Source organism: Hippoglossus stenolepis, chromosome 2, assembly GCF_022539355.2.
Source record: "Hippoglossus stenolepis isolate QCI-W04-F060 chromosome 2, HSTE1.2, whole genome shotgun sequence".
In the NCBI taxonomy this organism is placed as follows: domain Eukaryota; kingdom Metazoa; phylum Chordata; class Actinopteri; order Pleuronectiformes; family Pleuronectidae; genus Hippoglossus; species Hippoglossus stenolepis.
In genome coordinates this window covers 11,553,854-11,574,809 of record NC_061484.1, presented here as the reverse complement: position 1 = coordinate 11,574,809, position 20,956 = coordinate 11,553,854, and the positions used below count along the sequence as shown (strand labels likewise).

The window sequence follows — 20,956 nt, the reverse complement described above, 5'->3', positions numbered from 1 at the left end:
TTCCAATGTATATGACCCCTGAATTTAGAAGTTTTAAAGCTTCAATCCATGCAGTGAATTCCACTGCGGTGCATCCCATCACTCAGCTGTTAGGATCGTTTTCAGAAGCTTCATGCTCGGCACTGTGATCTGATGGCACAAAACGCTTCAGCCCCATCAAGCTGTTTAAGCTCATTGTGTAAGGACCATTTTCTTGGATGTCTGGATGGGATGAAACGATACATGACACTAAAAGAAAGGTGGGAAGGGTGAGGAGGAGGAGGAGGAGGTGGAGGAGGAGGGTGATTGGCCGCAGCGATCCTCGTTCTTGGACAGTGACAAGAAGATAGAGAGAGGGAGGGAGGACAAGGAAGTCTGAGGGAGGTAGAAGGTAAAAGGAGGGAGGAATATATATTTAGAGAGAGGGAGGGAGGGAGGGAGGGGGACTTGGTCCTCAGCTGCTGATCTGATGCATTGGAGCTCCACCTCTGCTGAGGAAAATCTCACAGAGGATTTACTGCTCAGACCTTCACACTGGACACTGAGCCCTCAGGACCTTACTCCTCCGGGATTCAGTTTTAGTGGAATATTTCCCTCGGGAGACTCTGGACCTGAACACCTGCTGGAGTCCGTCCTGCCTGAACGGGAAACATCCAAGAGTGGTACGAGAACAAAGCAATTGATGCTTGTGTGATCTGTGTGTGTGTTGCTGTAGTTTGACTGCGCTTTAAGATTGTTATAAGTGCATGGTGTTGTTGAAGAGCTGCTGTCGTGGCACAGCAGGATTTCAAATTGTAAAAATGGTTTATGATGTTTGACATTGGTGCTTGACGGCAGATCAAGACTCTTCATTCTTCAGGATTTGTGAGACTAAGGTTCAGACATTCAGGAGTTTTGTCTCCAGTGCAGCTGCTTCATGAATCAACTTGTGATTTAGTCGTTGGGTTTATTTCGTTGGTGTCAGCTTTTTGACTTTGTGCAGTGGCATCAGTGTGCGGGGCTAATCTAAGTATATCTTCTTAGGGATTAAATAGCTTCCTAATGAGCTTTCAATAATGTCCAAGCTTCACTTGAGGGAGAGCTCTGACTGCAGCTTCTCAGCACAATGTCAAGAAGGCCACGGCACTTTAACAGATCTGCTGCTATTACTACTGCTACTATCAACTACTACTTTCTATCTAGTGCATACTTTAATTCTACCTATAAGAAGAGTAAGAAATGTAATGGATTTGAGATACAGCACGTTTATGTCATCACATTTTTGTACAATTATGGCAGATACGTTAATACTGTTGTTGCAGATACAACATTGTTATATCATCGGTTTCGTCAACCTATACAGAATATTGGACCCGCAGTTATTTTTCATCTGAGCCTTGAATTTAGTCAGGTTTTTAAATATTTGTCAGCAGCAGACCCAGATTTAGACATCACAGTTCAAATGAGCTCATTCAAATCTGTTTACAACAGAAGAAAAGTTAGTTATTCAATTTATAATTTTAGTTTTTCTGAGGCTATATTTGATTTATTCGTATTATTCAGGACCTTTAATTGAGTAAAAGTAGCAATACTACTTTATACAAATTCTCCATTACAGATTAAAGTTCTTACTTTGGCCAAATATACTTAAAATAGCAAAAAGCTTAAGTTATTGTAATGCTGAATTGTCCCTTCCAGTGTTATATTACTGTACACATAATATTATGGCCTTATTACTAATGCATCAACACATAGAACCATTGAATTTAGTTGTACTGCTTTATGCACTGTTGGTTTGTATAACAATTTATCAAATCCTATTCGTTGTGTTCTTATCATCTTGTGAGGCAACCACCAGCAGTTATTAGATAAATGTAGTGATGTAAAAGATTCAGTATTTGCCACTGAAAGCAGGGAATATTTTATATCAGTATATAATACTTAACCGTCTCAGATGAGGAAATGTACTTTGTTTCTTTTCACTACTGCTAACAAGGCATGCATAGGCCTGTGAGCGGATGGAAATGAGGAGTGGAGAAGATTTAAAGAAGAAAGACAGTCATATACTCATTAGGAAGCTTTATCTTCATGTAGCTTGTCTTTATGTTCTGATTGAATCCAGAGTGATTTTTTTCATCTGCTCACCTGCATTAACACTTGTGTTTCTGTTTTTCTCTGTCATCCAGTGACTAATATGTGGAAGCCTTTGAATGGGCTAGATCCAGGAATCAGAGTGCGGCGCTTCCATTGCGTTTAGACCGGGGAGCAGCATGCAAACAAACCGGTGAACCGCCGTGGCCTGTTAAACCCCCACCCTCATAGCCACCAGCACCACCAACCCAGCTTTAGGGGCGACTCCAGACACTTCCACTCTGCCTGACGATTTGCACCAAACGCCATGGATTTCACGCTACCCATAAGAAGTCAAGACAGGAAGTCTTCCTCCAGCTCTCCTCTTCTGGGCCCTCGCAGCAGCTGCAGAAGGCAACACTACCAGAGCGTCAAGAGAAAGCTGCGGCCTGGACGGATCTTTGGCTTCATCCTCAGCCTGGTGGTGGTCAGCATAGTGGGTTCATGGAGTGCCTTTTCGCTGGCCACGATGGTGGCCACAGAGCTGGGACCAGATGCCGAGGGCTCAGCAGAGGCAGCAGTGCCCCACAGAACTCTTCTACAATACAACAACCTCTCAGCAGCACAAGACGACACACCGGTGGCCATGCGATCATCTGAGATAGAGATGAATCACGGAGACTACCCAACGGACTACTTCACCGTGGAGGATAGACGTCAGGGCTTTGTGGCGTTTCATATGTTTGGTATGCTCTACATGTTCATAGCCTTAGCCATCGTCTGCGATGAGTTTTTTGTACCTGCACTAACTGTCATCACAGAGAAGCTGGAGATCTCTGATGATGTCGCAGGAGCCACCTTCATGGCTGCAGGCGGCTCAGCCCCAGAACTCTTCACCTCTGTCATTGGAGTCTTTGTCTCCCACAGTAATGTAGGTATCGGCACCATCGTGGGCTCCGCTGTATTCAACATCCTGTTTGTGATCGGGATGTGCGCCCTGTTCTCCAAAGAGGTGTTGAACCTCACCTGGTGGCCTCTGTTCAGAGACGTCTCCTTCTATATCATTGGCCTGCTCATGCTCATCTATTTCTTTCTGGATAATCAAATTGTGGTGGGGGAAAGTATCAGCCTGCTGATGTGCTACTCCTGCTATGTGACATTCATGAAGTTCAATGGCAAAGTAGAAAGGTTCATCAAGAGCCTGCTGGGCAGCAACCAGGTGGACGAGCTGGAGAGTGCACCCAAGGTGAGCCTCATCCATTCCATCCATTCCATCCATTCATCATCCATTCATCATCCATCCATCACTCATCCATCCATCATCTGAAATCCATCCATCCATCCATTTATCATCCATCCATCATCCATTCATCATTCATCCATCACTCATCTGAAATCCGTCTATCCATCCATCCATCATCCATTCCTCATTCATCCATCATCCATCCATCACTAATCCATTCATCATCTGACATCCATCCATCCATCCATCATCCATCCATCACTCATCCATCCATCCATGCATCAGCTGACATCTATCCATCTATTAATCCATCCATCCATCCATCCATCCATCCATCCATCCATCCATCCATCCATCCATCCATCCATCCATCCATCCATCCTTCCCTCAATCTGTCCATCTTTTGATGTATCTACCCCACTGTTACCATCTTCCATCCATCTTGCCAGCAGCAGAAACCTTCATCCATCCATCCATCTATACATTTAAACCACTATTCACTGACTAATCAGACTCACCAGTAACAACCATCAAGATGTTTTAAAGTCTATAAATGCACATGTAGTATATCAGTGAGCAAAAGGGGAAAATATCCGACTAAGGTCAAAATATAAAAGATCCCGTTCCTTTTCTTTCTTTACTTGACCATAAACCATAAACCATAACTGTTCTGACAATTATGTTTTTTGGAAGGAAACACGTTGCTGTTTTTTGTCAGTGCCTCTGGGCTGAAATCTGGGAATCTCTTGATAATTGATTTGAAGAAAAGCAATGAGAAAGATCACAGGGAAAACCCGTCCCGGCTAATGATCCTGAGAATAGCAGTGCTCCTGTTCTGTGAATGTGACAGGGTGTTCCACTGGGGCAGGGAGGGTGTTAAAGCAGAAGCTGCTGAACAGACAGACCTCTGTCAGGAAGCCAAACCCTCCTGAGTTCCCCTCTGCAAGGATATAAAGATTTGTCTTAACCTGCCACCTGTGCAGCTCATGAAGGGCCAGACGCAGAGCCAGACTGCAGTGTCTTCATGCTGACTAAGTCCAGGAGCAGGCCTGATCTTCAGAGTCCAGCAAAGTCTCTCAGAATAGGACGGATGTAACGGAGAGGGTCACTGAAATGACCTCAACAGGATTAATATGAAAAGATATTTTTCAGAAGAATAAATTTGATGTGTCGATTCCTTATAAAAGTGTCTAAATTAACACGATGCTTGTGTTTCTCTATGGTCACACTTATTACCAAACATTTTACAAAGAGCTGTATCTGCTCTGAGAGAGGACAATTACATTTTGTTACATTCTTCTCTTCCGATTATAAGATCCTACAAGAGAATATTAATGCTTTTCTACACTGTGAAAAAACATTTAACAGACATTTACTGTACTGATTATTTGTTCCTGCCAAAATAAGTGTAAATGGCATGAAAAAATATAGTTAAATACTTTTAGTAAAATGTTAACCATAAAATATAAATTACAATCTATAAATGAGTACAACAGATAATTGTTGATTTCTCAGCAGGATTATTTCAATTGCTTAGTGGTTTATTCCACGTAAAAAATACAATGTATGTCATTGCGTTTGTGTTTAAAAAAAAATTACAGTATTTTAAATAACATGTTGGGATCAAGTCTTTTATCTTTTTTCCCTACTATAATCACAGTGGTACATTGAGATATTTATTGAACCATTATTTTGACAGATGCAGTTATTGTTTTCTGGCCAAAGTGAATCCAGACGTTAAGTTGATAATCCTGAAACCTTCACATTGTTTATTGCAGAGAGAGTTGAGATGGATTCTATCCCATGGAAACTAAAAGCAAAGATAGAAGCAAAGAAATTGTGAAATTTGTCAAATAGAAAAAAAAACAACATATAGCATCTCTTGGTCTCTCGTCATCAGCTCGCCCCCTCTTTTCTCTGCCCTCGTCTTTGTGGTGACATCGGGTGAAGGGTCCTCTGACTGTGGAGGAAGACTGCAGCTCTAAGTGTTGAGTCCTCCATGTCAGATCAATGCACACAGATCAAACGAACCTCTGTGCCCAGGAAACAGAGAAATTGAACTATTTTGAGTTTTAATAATCCAAAACATCCATCATTTGCTGTTTGTTCTTTTTCTTTGGCTCCTGCACAGCATGACTCACACTGAGAGCATATTGACCTGATGAGAACACACTTAGAACATACCAATCACTTCGCAATCACGAAACCAATCACTTCACGTCTGCAGGGGGAAGATGACGGGAAGCTATAATTTTGAGATTAGCTCGAGGCTGCATTTAGAACCGGGGCTGGGGGACTGATGATGTGATGCACATGGTTGAACTCACGTTTTTGTCTCTCCGTCTGTTGTATGTTCTGTCTTGTGTGTGCAGTTGGAGTCAGATCTGTTGCTCTCTGATGTTGTAATCTCGTACGGCTCTCAGGTGACAAAAACTGTACGTAGGCTGATTCTAGAGCAGTTTGCCCCGTAGCTTAGACAAGCGTCACCCATCACCAGTTGGCCGGGGGGGCGTATGCAGTGCAGTGCTACTTTTGTTTTCCACATTGATATTAACATAACATTAGATAATTAAAAGGCTACAAAGTGAGACAGAATAAACTGTTATGATACAATAGGGGTTGAAAGCACTTTGTAGAATCACATAATGATGAAATATTTTTAATTGTAGTGATTCAGACCAGCAGAAGTCCTGTTTTCGGATGAATCCATGGAGACCAGGCCCTGTATCTGCATTGTCGTTCCTCCCTTTAACTGTTTAGATCATTTTAAACAAGAGAAACAAAGCATGACTTGCTTTTATTTAGAGCTTTAGAGTTATTAGTTATTATGCTTCTGCATCACAGTCACTTATGTATAACAATCATATATACAGTATATCCCCTTCTACATTTTTCCCTAATAATAGATTGTTAGATAATTTAGTTCTTCCCACTTTCTTCCATTATCATCAGGTAGATGAAAATCATATATAACGTGTTTTATTTATCGCAATCCAATCATTTATGATCATTTATTGATAATAACAAGTTTTATGATTCCAGATCTCAAGTGCATCATATGAACTTTTTAAGTTGTCGAATTTCTCTTATTTATGTGCTGATCAACCCTCTATTAGTATCAGGAGCTCTGTGTGACATTTGTGCCCTTTTGGAATCAGCTGGTCTCCATGGCTGCTTCACCTCAACACAAGGGCAGCTTTTCCATTTCTGTCGTCCGGCACTTGATGTCCAACTCCCTTGCCCTCATGTGTTGGTAGCTCCTCAGTAATCCCCCAGGTTAATGCCCTCCAATCCCATTAGAGTCGCTAATTATAGTCAGATGCTCCTTAGGGGAGCAGGAATCAGCAGATCACAGGGAAGAAGTGGTTGGATACTCCTTTGTCAGCCTGCAGTCTTGCTCGTGATGGGGCTTTTGTGCATAATTTAGGGATTTTTCAGGAGGTTTTTGCGCATTTATGTACAGTATGTTGCATATAGAGTCTCTCTGTAGGAGAGGGGAGAGAGAGAAGATCTGCTGGTTTGCTTGGTGATGGCACTAAAGACGCCAATCCTCTCTGATCCCCTTATCAACTGCTTACCTGCAGTGACGAAAGCAAACACACAGCCCAGCGCACCGAGGCTGTGCTCCGCTGCAAACAAAATGTTCATATTCTTGTTGCAATCATAAATTTCTACCCTGCATGGATCACAATGCATGTAATGTTGCAGTGTGACGGTCCGGACATTAGTGACTGGAGAGAAAAGGAGGAATGGTCTGGTTTAGGTGGTTGCTAATTCTAGTTTCAAGGATGTTTGATTTTCCTGAATTAAGCCGTACACTGACAGTTTGATGCATTTATCCAACAAATTGCAGCTGAAGTGATAAAACCACCTTTTATTAATTGATAGGACACTTTTCTTTGTCTAACACAAAAGTTAAATGACTGATTTTACACCTGCAGCAGTTCCACAACCCAACTGTGGATTGTGTGTTTAAGTGAACTTTATCAAAATCTGTTCAAGGAAGCCAACGATTTCTTTCCCACACTGTCACCTATACATGTCGTGCTTGACCATCTACAGTATCTCTAATTATTGAGGATTCCCTATTAATTGCAGTGGAACTTGTTGAGGAAATTTGAGTCAGGATGAGAAATAGTTTGGGTGAAAACTCAAAAGATGAGTGTGATAGTGATTGTTCGACAGCGCAGTGACCTGTGAAAGTTGCTGCAGGACTTCACACGCAGGCTGGAAAATAACCAGTCTAAAAGCGGTGATCTCTGCCGATTAATCCTCGCTAAGTCCCACAGCTCTGACAGTCAGGTGGACGCTGCAGAGAGGGAGAGAGAGAGGGAACGTGCATGTGTTTGAATTTTGTGCAGGTGATCTGATTGTTGCTTCTCTGTTGACAGCGGTGATGATTATAACTGTGTAATGCTGCTGCCTCCACGTCAGCACTTTACATCACTTTACATTCTCTTTCTTCTGATCATCTTCAAACCTCAAACAGCTCATTGTTATTGCATGAAAGAGCTTAATATGTCAGTTAGAAATCATTTTACTTGCCAAAACAGATTTTGATTGCTTGAGTGTGTTTAAGCTTGCATGCATTAAATCTACATTTACTCCAAAGAGAAAGTTTTAAATGTAAGAAAACTAATTTGCTTCATAATTTGCAGCAGTTAAAAATGAAAATTACCCGCATTTTTTCCTGTTGTTCAACAAAGATGGCTTTTGAAAATTAATTTCTCTGGTGACACGAAGAAACTCCTCATCCTCTCCTTACAGTTTCCGCCATTGAAAAATAATGTAGGCAATATTATTTGTTGTGGAGCTGAACTTATTTATTCTCTAAAAAAACAGGAAAAAAAAGGATCAAACTTTGAACTATGAACGACAGCATGTGGCTTCATGATAGATGCAGATTGTATACACATGTATACACATTTGGATAATCCAATCTTCCCTCTATATGATTATTTCTTACTTAATAGAGATTGCTGTAAACTACCTAATGTTCTGAACAAGGTCAACTGCAGATTATCTCGTTCTGTAACAGTTGTTTTTATGTTTCTGCTGCTTCAGCAGTTACTAATTAGTTCTGTGTGTTTTTGATTCTGTTGCTGGAACCTGGTGGAATGAGAAACAAATAATATCCGTGACGATTCACCAGGTCATGGTACCTTCAGCAGTTGTACCTGAGGACATGTTGTATATGATTTTTCGGCGGTGGTTATTGGTGGTTCAGGCCAGAACCCTGAGGAGAGCAGGGGGAATGAGAGCTGCATTAAATAATGGAATGATCATTAATTGCAGGTTTGAGTCCCAGGTACTTCTTTTCTTCTTTCTTCTTCTCTTTTGTCAGGAGCCATGTGAGTGTTAAGACAACATGAGCTAATGCCAAGCTGCCCTCTGTTATCACAGCAGAGGCCGGGCTGCTCAACAATCACATGGACCAAACAGACACAGAATCCACTGCCTCTGTTTCCTTCTCATAAACATGTTTTCTTTCTAGAAAATCCAATTTATTAAATATAAAACAGAGAAAGGAAATCCTCTTTGTATGCAGATTGGTAGTCCAACATCTTTGACATTATATTATCCAGTTATATCCTCCATTTGATGAGTCTGTCAACTTGAATCATGAACATCCCCTTCAGTAATCTGCAGCCCGGGGGTCTTCAAGCAACTGCTGCAAAAACCCACGCAAACATGTTTGGACTGGAAAGACATGTAACAGGTGACGGCCGTGTGTGCCATAACAGCAGCAGCTGTCTTATCAGCAGCAGACTAATGTGATTATCTCCTGCAACACTGAGGCCTCCATCATGAAATTGTGTCAACAACAAAACCCTCCACCTCTCGGCTGCTGGTTACCCACCTACAGCACAGAGGTGTTTGTGCTTCTGCTTGGCTCTCAAGTGTCTTTGTAGGATGTTGGCGCTTGGTAATATGAACTAGGGAAGTAGAGACGGCTGTGAGCAGCTGCGATGTAATTGTTTGTGTAAGATAACTCTATAGGTTTGGCACGACAGTATGTCAGGAAGAGGCATATGAGCAAAATTAACCTCAGGCAAAAGACGGACTGCAGCTCTTTACTCAGTAGAAATTATCTGACTTTTCATGTGAATATCTTTGATTGAAATTTCGATTCCATCATTTTCATTGATTAAATACAAGGCTTCTCTAGGCTGCCTTTTTTCACTGTGTTTGGCCCCATGAAAATATATGAGTGCACACGTGTGTGGCTGAGATAGTGAATGAGTTCATGTCCATATAAACCTGACACATCAGGAGGAACGTGGACAGATGTTGAGTGGCAAACACAAATAATGACAGCTCTGTTGATTTGTTGTTTGCTCTAGAATATAATTCATTTCAGAGAATTACAAAACTACTAAAGCATCCTCCTGAACCATCTAATAATATTAACAAGTCTAAATATTAGTTTAATCAAAGGTGACTGAATGGCAGTGGACACTGACCACCATTATATTAGAATCTGTTATAAAATGTAAGTTGTTACTATCTGGTACAACCACATTATCGCAGGGCTGTGTTCTTATGCTCTATGACATTCTTTTATACTTAATTTAGCAAATACTTTGGGTTTGTTTATTCAAATACCTGTCAATCATCTTGAGATTTACATGAGGTTTCAAAGTTTTTGATGCTTGATGTTTCTTACTTTCACTTTTTATTTTTTATACACAGTGATCTGTTCTACCTCCAATCAGTTTGTTGATTCTTTGCTGAGTTTCTTCTCTCTTTTTCGGAGCAAACTTTTCTACATACTTTAGAAACACAAATGTAAGAGTTTTCACTCTCAGTGATAGTTTATATATTGTATACTACGGTATAAGCACTAATAAATGATATATAGTTTAAAACATTTACGTAAGAATCCCCATTGATGTAACTGTGACGTTTGGAGCAAACCTCGTCAATCAATACATTAAAAATGGTTGTGCCAACAAGAGCAAATTTACCAAAACACAACACACAAAACTTCATAGTCCTATCTGTTCTGTTGAACCTCTCCTCATCCCCGATTCCTAAACCTCCCCCACCGCTGACATCACCACATCTGTGTTATCACACACACACTCACATCACAATCTCTGTTTGACTCAGTTGTGTGTTTTGGTTTAGGTTAGGGATAGGGTAAGGGTTAGTGTTAGGGTTAGGTTTATGGTCAGGGCTTTAGTTGTGATGGTTAAGTTTAGGGTAAGGGGCTGGAATATTCTCACTGAGATAGAAGTACAAGAAAGTGTGTGTGTGTGTGTGTGTGTGTGTGTAGGATGGCTCTGGTTTGCTCCCTCCAGCTCTGAGGAGCAGTAAAGAAGGAGGAGACAGTGGTGTCTTCAGGGTCATGAACAGTGGACGTGTGATATATGTTTCTAAAGTAAATTAGTATATTCTTGGTACAAGAGAATTAGGAACATTTTGAATCAGTTGTTTTTAGAATGATATCGTGGGTCGGAAAAAGCTCATGTTGTCTTTTATACAATGCCTTTACCTCTCTGTGCTCTCAGCATACTTATCGAGTGTAGAAAAAAAACACATCATTGAGGGAAAATTACACATACAAAATGATAACATGAAAAGAATGCCAGTGCTGTTCAATTATACATATCTCAGAATCAGACCCTATATTCTGTCTCTGTTCTTCCTGGTTTGAAGTTTCTGTTGATAAGATTTACCATATTTCTACTAAAGTGAGTGAATAGCAAAAATATTTCCTTGATTATTAATCATTGGAAGTAATCCTTTAAACTCTGCATCATTGCTTTGGTTGCTCATGTGTGTTTACATCAAGTGATTAAACATTTTCATTTCAATTTTGTTATGTTCTGGAACTTTTTTGTATCTGTATCCACTAATTATTTCACTTATTCTCTTTCTCACCCTGACATTGTAGTGGTGCAATCAACAGCAACACAAACTGGAGACAGAGTCAGAAAAGGTCATTTGTTGCAGCTCAAAAGTATTGGATTGTATATAGCTCATGTGTTGGCATTACTGTGTCCACTCCTTGTTTTGTACATTACTGTGTAAGATAACTTATACTGTTTATACAACATATTATGTTTTTTTCTTCTGTTTTCCCCTTTAGGAGGCTGCACCAGTAGATGATGAGAACAAGCTGATGGTGGGTTTGTCTCTTATGAGTCAGTCAACACAAACGTTGCATATTTTTTGTTTGTGTCTCATTTTGCTTTTTGCACCAGTTTAGATAGAGAGTTAAACGGTGATTGAGTGGAGAAGTATCATGAGTTTCATAAATGAATAAACAAAATATCATTGATGACAAGGTATGGAATAAGTACATGTTCATCTTTGTTTTGGTGTTTGTGCTCCTACAGGCAAAGCCCCGGCTGCAGAGGGAGGGCAGCTGTGCTTCTCTACACAACTCACTGATGAGAAACAGCATCTTCCAGCTCATGATCCACACCCTGGACCCGCTGAGTGATGAAGGTATGGGTAAGAAAAAACTCACTGCACAACAAATACACTACAACCCAAAAATCTACACAAAGACCACTATACAAGATGTGATGTAAAACTCTGTGACACTGTGTACAGTATGTAATCATTAAATACGTCCATTTAGAACGAGACAACATGACACATTTCACCTCTATCTGCTTAACTAAAGCTTCATTTGTGGTTAATGGTTGGGTTGCTACACATGAAGGGGGAATAAATTAACATATTTCCGTCAGGGAGACTGGACTACGAAATGTACCATTTCCTCTGTTTCAGGACCTTTCAAAGAGAAAGCGTCGATTCTTCACAAAATGGCGAAGCAGAAGTGTAAAGACGACGCTATCAATGCCAACGGTGTAGGTGGGTCTCAGTGACGGCTTGTAAACCCATTTGTCTCATGAAATAATCAACTGATAAATCCAGTGACAAATCAATTTTCAAATCAATAAGAGCCTTAAGAACTGTGGCTATTGGAATCCCAATGTAATTGAGGGGTGGACAATGGGGAGTTTGCAGAATAACAAGTCATTAAATCATAAAACCGTGAGACAAAGCTGAAGATACACTTTAGTATTTATTTATTTATTTGCTTTACTCAATTTAAAATGATGATTTCCCAGATGTCATAGATGCTAGCTGAAGTTTTCACTTAGCTTCCTCTGTCATTACTATATAAATACACTGTGATATTTTTAATAAATCATGAAAGCAGGTGGTATTTTACAATCAAAAGTGAGCGACTGCTAATGCTGGGAGTTTCTGTGGTGTCAGATAGTAGTTATTTTTATTGTTTGTTCACTCGTTTATTTCTTTGATTTATCAGCAGTATCCAATGATCTGAGTTTTACCAGACATTTGTCAATATGGCAGTGAATCAGCTTTCATGAGGCATAAAATGGCTTCCATATGATATTACACGTGTGAGGATGGATTGGGATAATAACACATACATTGTGTTTCCCAACATAGGAGTCCTGCCCCAGGCACAACCTTCAAGAAGTGCAATGTGTAATGAGATTCATCTTTTCTCTCAATTATGTCAGACGACTATTTTTATTTCAACGTGACACTGTTCTCATGAGAGTCACCTAAACTGTCTTCTTTTCCTTTCCCCAAGCTGATAAAAACATCCCCAACAGTTCAAACGTGGCAGTGGAAGTGACGCCACCCATGAACGGTGTCGCGGGAGGGGACGAGGTGGGCTCTTTGTCTGTCTGCCTTGTTACAAATTCATGTTTACCACCATTTTAAATCATTTATTTTTGATAGAGCTTCAACCAACTACAGAACAAAAACACCACTAAATATACCCGCTGACGTCATTGTACACAGCCGTAGCTTTAACATCACTTAAAATGTGTATCTCTTGATATGCACCGTATAATTTATGCAACTCTTCTTCAGGATGAGGAAGAGGAAGATGAAGACCAGCCTCTGAGTCTGGCCTGGCCTGACACCAACAGGAAAAGACTCACTTACCTCGTTATTCTGCCCATTGTCCTTCCACTGTGGCTCACACTGCCCGACGTCAGGAGAGAGGTGACAACCCACACACACACACACACACACACACACACACATAAACATAAACGCACACAAACCTATGACACAAACACACGTAGACCTATGTGTTATTATTTGAACACACTGTGAAACAAGGTACTGCTTTACATGTGTAGGATAATTATCTATTTATTTTCAGAGCTCGGCAAGGTTCTTCCCCGTCACTTTCATCGGCTCCATTTCTTGGATTGCTTTCTTCTCCTACCTGATGGTGTGGTGGGCTCACCAGGTACGACACACACAAGCAACACAATTCCAAAGATATCTGTAAAATCCGCACTTCAACATTAACTTTTCTTTTAATCTCTTTCGTTGTTTGTCAATTTAACATGAACTATTGTGCATTCTGCTCTATCTCTCTGTTTCTGAAGCTGCTCTGCTTATCAGAGTGCAGCAGTCAGGGTGTTGAATGTGTGACCACGACAGCTAATCCCGACTAATCTGCCTTGATCCACAGCCAGATCAACCTGTAACGCTCTATTTTAACAGCGCAGGCCTAAGAGGGGGTTATGTGTGCAAGGTCACTGAGGAAGTTTCTGGAAATATTTTCTTGGTCATTTGCAATCCATGTAATAATGACTCTTTGGTAGAAGAACATGCAAACCGTACCATTAAAGAGTAAACCAATCTTTTTGTTTCTACCAGCAACTTGTGATTATGCTTTCCCCTCAAACTGTGCAGCTGTGATCTTGCATGGTGTTGTAGTGCTAAGCTACATCACAGCACTCATTACAGGTGTAGCAGAGATGGTTGGTGTTAATACCTTAAAAGCCATGGTTACAAAAGTTAAGATGCTGGCTTTCTGACTTCATGAAGTTTCCAAACTGTGCGGCTGCAACATGAAGCGATGTATTTTTTGCCTTCAGGTTGGAGAAACGTTCTGGATCACAGAGGAGATCATGGGTCTGACCATATTAGCAGCTGGCACTTCAATCCCCGACCTGATCACCAGTGTAATTGTGGCGAGAAAAGGCCTCGGTGACATGGCCGTGTCCAGCTCTGTGGGCTCCAACATCTTTGACATCACTGTGGGGTAAAGGAAATTCCATAGCTATGTATTAAGTTTAATATCCATTTATAAACGGGAGCATCCCCTAGCCTGAAATAACTCTTCTCTGCTTGTGCTTCATCCTCTCTCCAGCCTGCCATTCCCCTGGCTTGTCTACAACATCATCAACGACTTCAAGCCGGTAGAGGTGAGCAGCAACGGCTTGTTCTGCGCCATCGTCCTCCTCTTCATCATGCTCCTCTTCGTCATCATCTCCATCGCGTCTTGCAAGTGGAGAATGAGCAAGATCCTGGGCCTTTTCATGTTCGTGCTCTACTTCGTGTTCCTCATCGTCAGTGTCATGCTGGAGGACAAGATCATCACCTGTCCTGTCACCGTCTGAGTGAGCAACCGAGTCTCAGAAGGCTGAAATTAAACCGAAATATGCTCATGTGCACCAACATTGACTGAAACTCCTGTCAGTCTCACATATACACACAGTAGAAGACTGGATACACACATACACACACACACATACACACATTGGCATCCACACGCTCAGTGTCAAGCTGTACCTGCACACACACATGAAGCAAACAGGTAAACACGCACAGGTTGTTTCCAGTGTTTCAGGACTGCATCACAGCCTTCCAGGAGTGGCAGAGAAGCCAGTCCTCGGTGAATGGACTTCTGCCACCCGATAGGAGAGCCTCCACCCAGTGACGAGTGAATTGAACAACACCCAGGATGGACATTTTAATCAAAGAGCATCAGATATATTTATATATATTCTTTTTATTTATTTTTTAAACCAAAGGACTGTGTGGTAGTGTAAGAAGTACATCCACCACTCATGCTAGCAGCCATGGTGAGCATATAAACTGATTTCTTGTTTGTTTGTGGAGCTTTGGAGAGATCCCGTGTGTCAAACTGGGGAAATGTGAAAGCTGCTGAACAGACCTTTATATTTAACTGTGTCCCTTCCACCATATGTATATGGGTTTGCAATGTCATCAGAAAAGAAATGTTCAGTGTTGCTGATTTGAGTGTTTTGCATTCCAGGGCATATGTGGCAGAAATTTTTACTTTATTTCCAGTTCATCCAGATGTATAATAGAACACATTAAATACTAAGTAGTTACATTATAGTGTACACTAATAGCATGGACTAAACTGGGTAAGGTTTTATCATGCTCAATATTTATATCCAAACTATCTCATTTGGGGTTTCATATTCATAAGCTTGTAAGTGTGACTTTTTCAGATCTGTCTTTTTTCTGTCTGCCTTTACATGCACCACTTTAGAGCGAGCGAGTACTTCATTATCGGGACTAAAACTGGACAATTTTGGTGCATGGAAATGCCACGAGTGGGGAAAAAAGCGCTCATTGCCACATCTGCATCCCAGTAAGTGATGGGATGCAGTCGGGATAACAAATGGTGGGGTAAAGATTAGTGTTCTCTGTTGTATTTTACTTTTTTCTTTTTGAATGTATGTATTTATAAAAGGAGTGTTCAATATCAACAGGTATCACCGGCTTTTTGTGATGTTTTGATCTAAACAACTCATGCCATGTACTGTATAATGTGTGTATATATGTATAAATATATATATATATCTACACAAAAAAATATTGATATCATTTCCATATGTATATATTGATATCATTTCCGTATATATATGAAGATGACAACAATATTTTTATCTTGGACATTTTTCCACTGCTGTAGGCCTTTTGTACTCAGGCCTAATGTGGGGCTGTCACCGCAATGTTCTCACACCACTTTCTTGTGTTTGCTTTATGATATACAGTGGGAAATCTTAGACTAAAATTCTAATAAGCAATGTCAAGTAGGCCCATATAATAATTCTAAAATGAAACACTGCTGAAGAGATTGTGACACTTGAGTAATTTGGCACAAACTCTGTTTTCCTTGAATTCCTTTCTGTTAGGTTTGGTAAACTAGTGCAATAGCACTGAACAAAATGCGTCTGGAGGGTCCTGCTGTAGTAGACAATTATCCATGAGAAAACACTATTTCCATTCAAATGTTGCAGATATAAGAGTGTAATGCAACTACTCCTACGAAGCTGCAAAAAGATTAAACAAACTAAGAATAAAGACGTCTAAAAAGTCAAAAAAATTGGTTTCCGTTATTGCGTTTTTTCCCCTGATTTTGAGAATCTTAGGTCATTTTATTTTCAAATTAAAATAGATTCCCATTCTATCTTCTTTAATGAGTCAAACTGCCTGTAAAAACAGGTGGAACAAAACATACTTCTAATGTGAAAGAGATATTAGTGACATGACAACAAACCAAATGTCTACATTTACATTTGTAACATTACAGCTGCACCAGGTTCTGAACTGCCCGACTGGCCTCTTACAAGCTACAACAGGCCATGAAACATTTATTTCACCATCCTGATCATCTCAAACATCTCAAATACAAAAACGTGACCTGCTGATGATCAGCGGACAGCATATGTTTGAAAAGTTCAAGCTTTGGTTTGCCAACTATTTTAAAGGACATGTGAATATATGATTGATTTTGCTTCTGTCACATTCTTACTTTGTCAACTAAATGGAACCAAATGAGGGTGACACTTTGTTTTCGCAGCATTGTTTAATGTGCTCCATCAGTTCTGGAAAAATGTATTTTTGTAAACTTGCCACTTAACATCCTTCTCTACTTTTTTTTTTTTTACAGTAAAGTTAGGAAATGTTAAATTGTTTCAGTGCAACCTCGAGACATCGTAGAATATAAATGAATACGGAAGCTGGTGTTCTGAGCGGTTAGCTAACTTTGCCTAGGATACCATGTTTACTAACCTAAGAGGTAAACAGCTAGCATACAGAATGGAAACCCTCCTTTTTTCTCAGGTATTCATTTGCACTGAATTTGCGTTTTCTTTTTAACATGGACATATTTCCTTGTAGATAATCTGGATTTAAGCCTCTTTCATCAGTTATAGTACCAAGGGATTAAAAATCACATTGCGTCATTATGCTATCCCAACTATTCTTTTACATTTTTATGTTTTAATAAATTGCAATATATTTTGTCCAAATGAATATGTTTATAAATGTCTGTCCATAAAACTATACCGAATTTCACAATCATAAAGTGTATGTATAAAAGATTTGTAAAGTGTAATGCAAAAACTGCATAAGCTCCAGTATGTAATGATGTCAGATGGTAGATTTCAAAGCCAAGCACAATTATCCATCTTCTTATTTAGCCTGTCTATGCAGTATAATTTCTAAATCGTTCTTGTTTTGATGCATCATCTGAATGTGAGAAATGAATGTATGAATGAATGCTTTTAGGAAATATCCATAAGAATTCATCCTCAGCCAGTTTGGATACCTTGACAAATGGTAAAATGATTTTGTACTTCCTGTACACGATATGCAAACATGGAATCATATTCATGTACTACTTGAATCATGTATTATGCTGTACAAAACATATATCGTTCAACTGTGTATCAAGTGTTATATGATCAAATAAACCAAACTCAAATTTTCACCACTGGTAGTTTGAGTTAATGGTCGGAAACAGAATGAGTGTGACTGACAGGAACAGAAAAGAAAACTGTATCGTTGATAGAATTTGTCAATTGTTTTAATGGAAAATATTCATACAAGATTTTAAATATACTTCACCTTTAAGCTTCCTCAAGGCAGCGGTCAATCAATCAATCAAATTTTATTTGTATAGCCCATATTCACAAATCACAATTTGTCTCATAGTGTCAGGATGAGCAAAATGGCAGAAGTGAACCCAGAAGCACGACACTTGAGCAGTTATGGGAGTAGACAAGAGTTCTGGTTTATTGGACGAGCAGAGGTCAAAAACCAGGCAGACAGTCAGTGATATCAAACAAATCTGATAGGGAGCAGGCAAAAGGGAATCCAGGGTCCAAAAGGCAGGTCAGAGCAGTGATATCAAACAAATCCGATAGGGAGCAGGCAATCGGGAATCCAGGGTCCAAAATGCAGGTCAGAGCAGAGATCAGGCAGAAGAGTTAAACACGGGATAACGCTGGAAAGCTAGGAGAAAACACACTAGACGATCTGGCAGAGAAGAGAGGAAATGAGCCGGTATATATACACTGGGTGACTAATGACGAGGGAACGAGGTGATGCAGAGCAGGGGGGAGTGGCTGAATTCTGAAATGACACGAGAATTAGTACATGAAAAAATAAGATAACAGACAGTGAAAATGTTACGAGCTGACTGAAGTTGTGACACATAGGGCTTTAACAAGGTGTGACATCCTCTGCCCTTAACCCTCAACAAGAGTAAGGAAAAACTACTAAAAAACCCTTTTAACAGGGTAAAAAGAACGTAGAAACCTCAGAGAGACACATGTGAGGGATCCCTCTCCCAGGACGGACACAAGTGCAATAGATGTCAAGTGTAAAGGAGAACATCAGAAAGATAATGGTTTTAGCAGCATTGATAAGAATAAACATTTTGAAGCATAACTGAAGGTCAATGAATTGATGGATTATTGTCAGTAATGGTCGAGTATCTGAGGAGAAATACTATATATCAAGCAGTCCTGCTGCAATCATAGTCTATGGTCAGCTGCCAGGAAGATCATGATCCACCATCAAGATCGGATGCCACTATAGTCCACAGTCATTGTCCACTGCCGCCATCAGGATCCACCATCAGCTGCCACCTCGATCGTGGTCCACCACCATTATCAGATGCCAACACGATACAGGATCCACCATTATTATCACGATCAGCCAGCACGATACAGAATCCGCCATACTGGATCCACCATTACGATCTCTGATACGCGATCCATAGATCATCGATGAAATCTGCAGTGTCATCTACCAGGATGCGATCTGCTGTTCTTTGACACAAGCCTCTTACAGCAGCATGTGTGGCTCTCTGCCACGATCAGCGTGATGAAACAGGGATTCACAGGACGCTTGAGGACAACCAATGAAGGACGTACTCACCTGTCTGCTTTCTCTCATCATTTATGTTCACTGCCATCTTATGACACTCACTCACTGCACATGTAAGTGTTTGCCAGCCAACATGCTAGAGATGATTACTGCCTTCAAATGGGTTCATGTTTCCAGTGGGTATGAGAAGAGTCCATACTAACCTCGCCTGGTATGCACGAGTTTGCTCAGAGGTTTATGACTTGTGACGTGGTTGTAGACATCCTCAGAAATGATGGAGGTCATGGGAGTAAGTTCTTTGGATAGTTGGCCGATAACCCTGTGATAACTGGATGTTCACTCTACTATGCAACAATCTGATACTTCAAAGTAGGAACATTTAGATTTTACCAACAGCCTCGTGTTTTCTCTCAGTTGCACCCTCTGATGTGTCACCCAACTGATGTTACTTTGTTAAAGTCCATGTGGCTTCTATACAATTACAGTAACGTTAACATTCGCATCCATCTGATTGCAGCAGTTCTCACAACTTAACCACTACAATGGGAATTACAAACTGTGTACACGACTTCCTATGTCACAACTAGGATGTTATGATTTTCATTTGAAGGCAATAAACATCCTACAAACCTGTCCATCACTTAAGTGTTGGTGTCAGTCACTTTCTCATATGAAAATGTTGCAGCTATGGAGAAGAGGATTAAATAAAAACTTGGAGGCTTGATGACCGTATCTCCCTGAAAGATCTGACGAGAGAGATGCCACTAGAACTCAGAGTAAAGCCTTTAGTGACCAACTACAGAGCCAACGCTCAGCGACACGGAGAACAACCATAAACTGTATTTAGAGCAACCCATAACGAATGGAGCAAAAGTTGTGCATGAGTTGGACTGATATGTGGAACAGTTCGGGATAACTGTTGCATCCGTCACTGCCTCCTATTGAGATTAAAGGGACAGTTCACCGAAAAATGAAAATTCACTCATTATCTACTCACCACTATGCCGATGGAGGGGTGGGTGAAGTGTTTGATTCACAAACTCTTTCAGAGTCTCAGGGGTAAACAGTGTTTCAGCCAAAGTGACTCCTTCTTCAGACGTAATAAAACAACAGAAAAAAAACACAACATGCCTCCATGCCACTCGAAACAGCATCCTTTACACCATGTTTTAAGCCTAAAGGTCCACCACCGGAAGTAGTGATGCTAGCAGATGTAGCGATGCTAACTCACACTTTGGGCGAGAGCTTGTGTGCAGTGTTTCCGGTGTGTGTGCGCGCGAACGTGACCGTGGCTCCGAGGAGGATATCAGAGGACATTTAGGCTAAAAACATGGTGTAAATGATGCCATTTTGAGTCAAATATTCAGAATGTCACCACAGGAGCAGTATGAAGGCATTTTATGTTTTTTTCTGTTGTTTTTCTAAGTTTGAATGGGATTGTATTGGATTTGGCTGCATAGTGGTAAGTAGATAATGAGTACATTTTTAAAAAATTCTGTCAACTATCCTTTTAAGAGAGAGGACTTAGGAAAAGCTTTCTACTTCATTTCAAAGAAGCTAACCCCACTTCCTACATGTATGGCGTACTTCAATAGATCTTTTCAACGTATTAAAATAGTTTTGGCCCACACCGATCACTGTCATCCGGCCCACATACCATGAGACATAATGGCACTTGGGCGGGTCCTGAGAAACAGAATTAAGCTCCACTGTATGGTTTACAATATA

At 40.4% G+C, this 20,956-nt stretch overlaps 1 protein-coding gene across 12 annotated transcripts; it reads left to right on the top strand.

Moving 5' to 3' along the window:
- Window positions 1-433: 433 nt before the first annotated feature.
- On the top strand, window positions 434-17,823 carry slc24a2 (solute carrier family 24 member 2). Of its 12 annotated transcripts, none has more exons than XM_035181426.2 (13): window positions 434-641; window positions 2,145-3,274; window positions 5,644-5,694; window positions 11,172-11,216; window positions 11,367-11,402; window positions 11,617-11,728; window positions 12,017-12,100; window positions 12,710-12,748; window positions 12,858-12,937; window positions 13,145-13,279; window positions 13,443-13,532; window positions 14,170-14,336; window positions 14,445-17,823. In XM_035181426.2, the coding sequence occupies exons 2-13, from the start codon at window positions 2,357-2,359 to the stop codon at window positions 14,692-14,694; spliced, it is 2,007 nt and encodes a 668-aa protein (XP_035037317.1). In that variant the 5' UTR covers window positions 434-641; window positions 2,145-2,356; the 3' UTR covers window positions 14,695-17,823. The 12 variants fall into 12 exon arrangements, with proteins under 12 accessions (XP_035037317.1, XP_035037302.1, XP_035037359.1 ...); XM_035181411.2 differs by having other exon boundaries at window positions 11,617-11,734; XM_035181418.2 differs by lacking the exon at window positions 434-641 and adding an exon at window positions 1,058-1,190 and having other exon boundaries at window positions 11,617-11,734.
- Window positions 17,824-20,956: the final 3,133 nt, after the last annotated feature.

Bases quoted from the DNA above. Each gene is read 5' to 3' on its own strand.
- slc24a2 (XM_035181411.2), top strand. From the start codon at position 2,357: ATGGATTTCACGCTACCCATAAGAAGTCAAGACAGGAAGTCTTCCTCC. The intron at 5,695-11,171 runs GTGACAAAAACT...CTGACATTGTAG, and splicing joins TAATCTCGTACGGCTCTCAG to TGGTGCAATCAACAGCAACA. The intron at 12,101-12,709 runs GTGGGTCTCAGT...TTCCCAACATAG, and splicing joins TATCAATGCCAACGGTGTAG to GAGTCCTGCCCCAGGCACAA.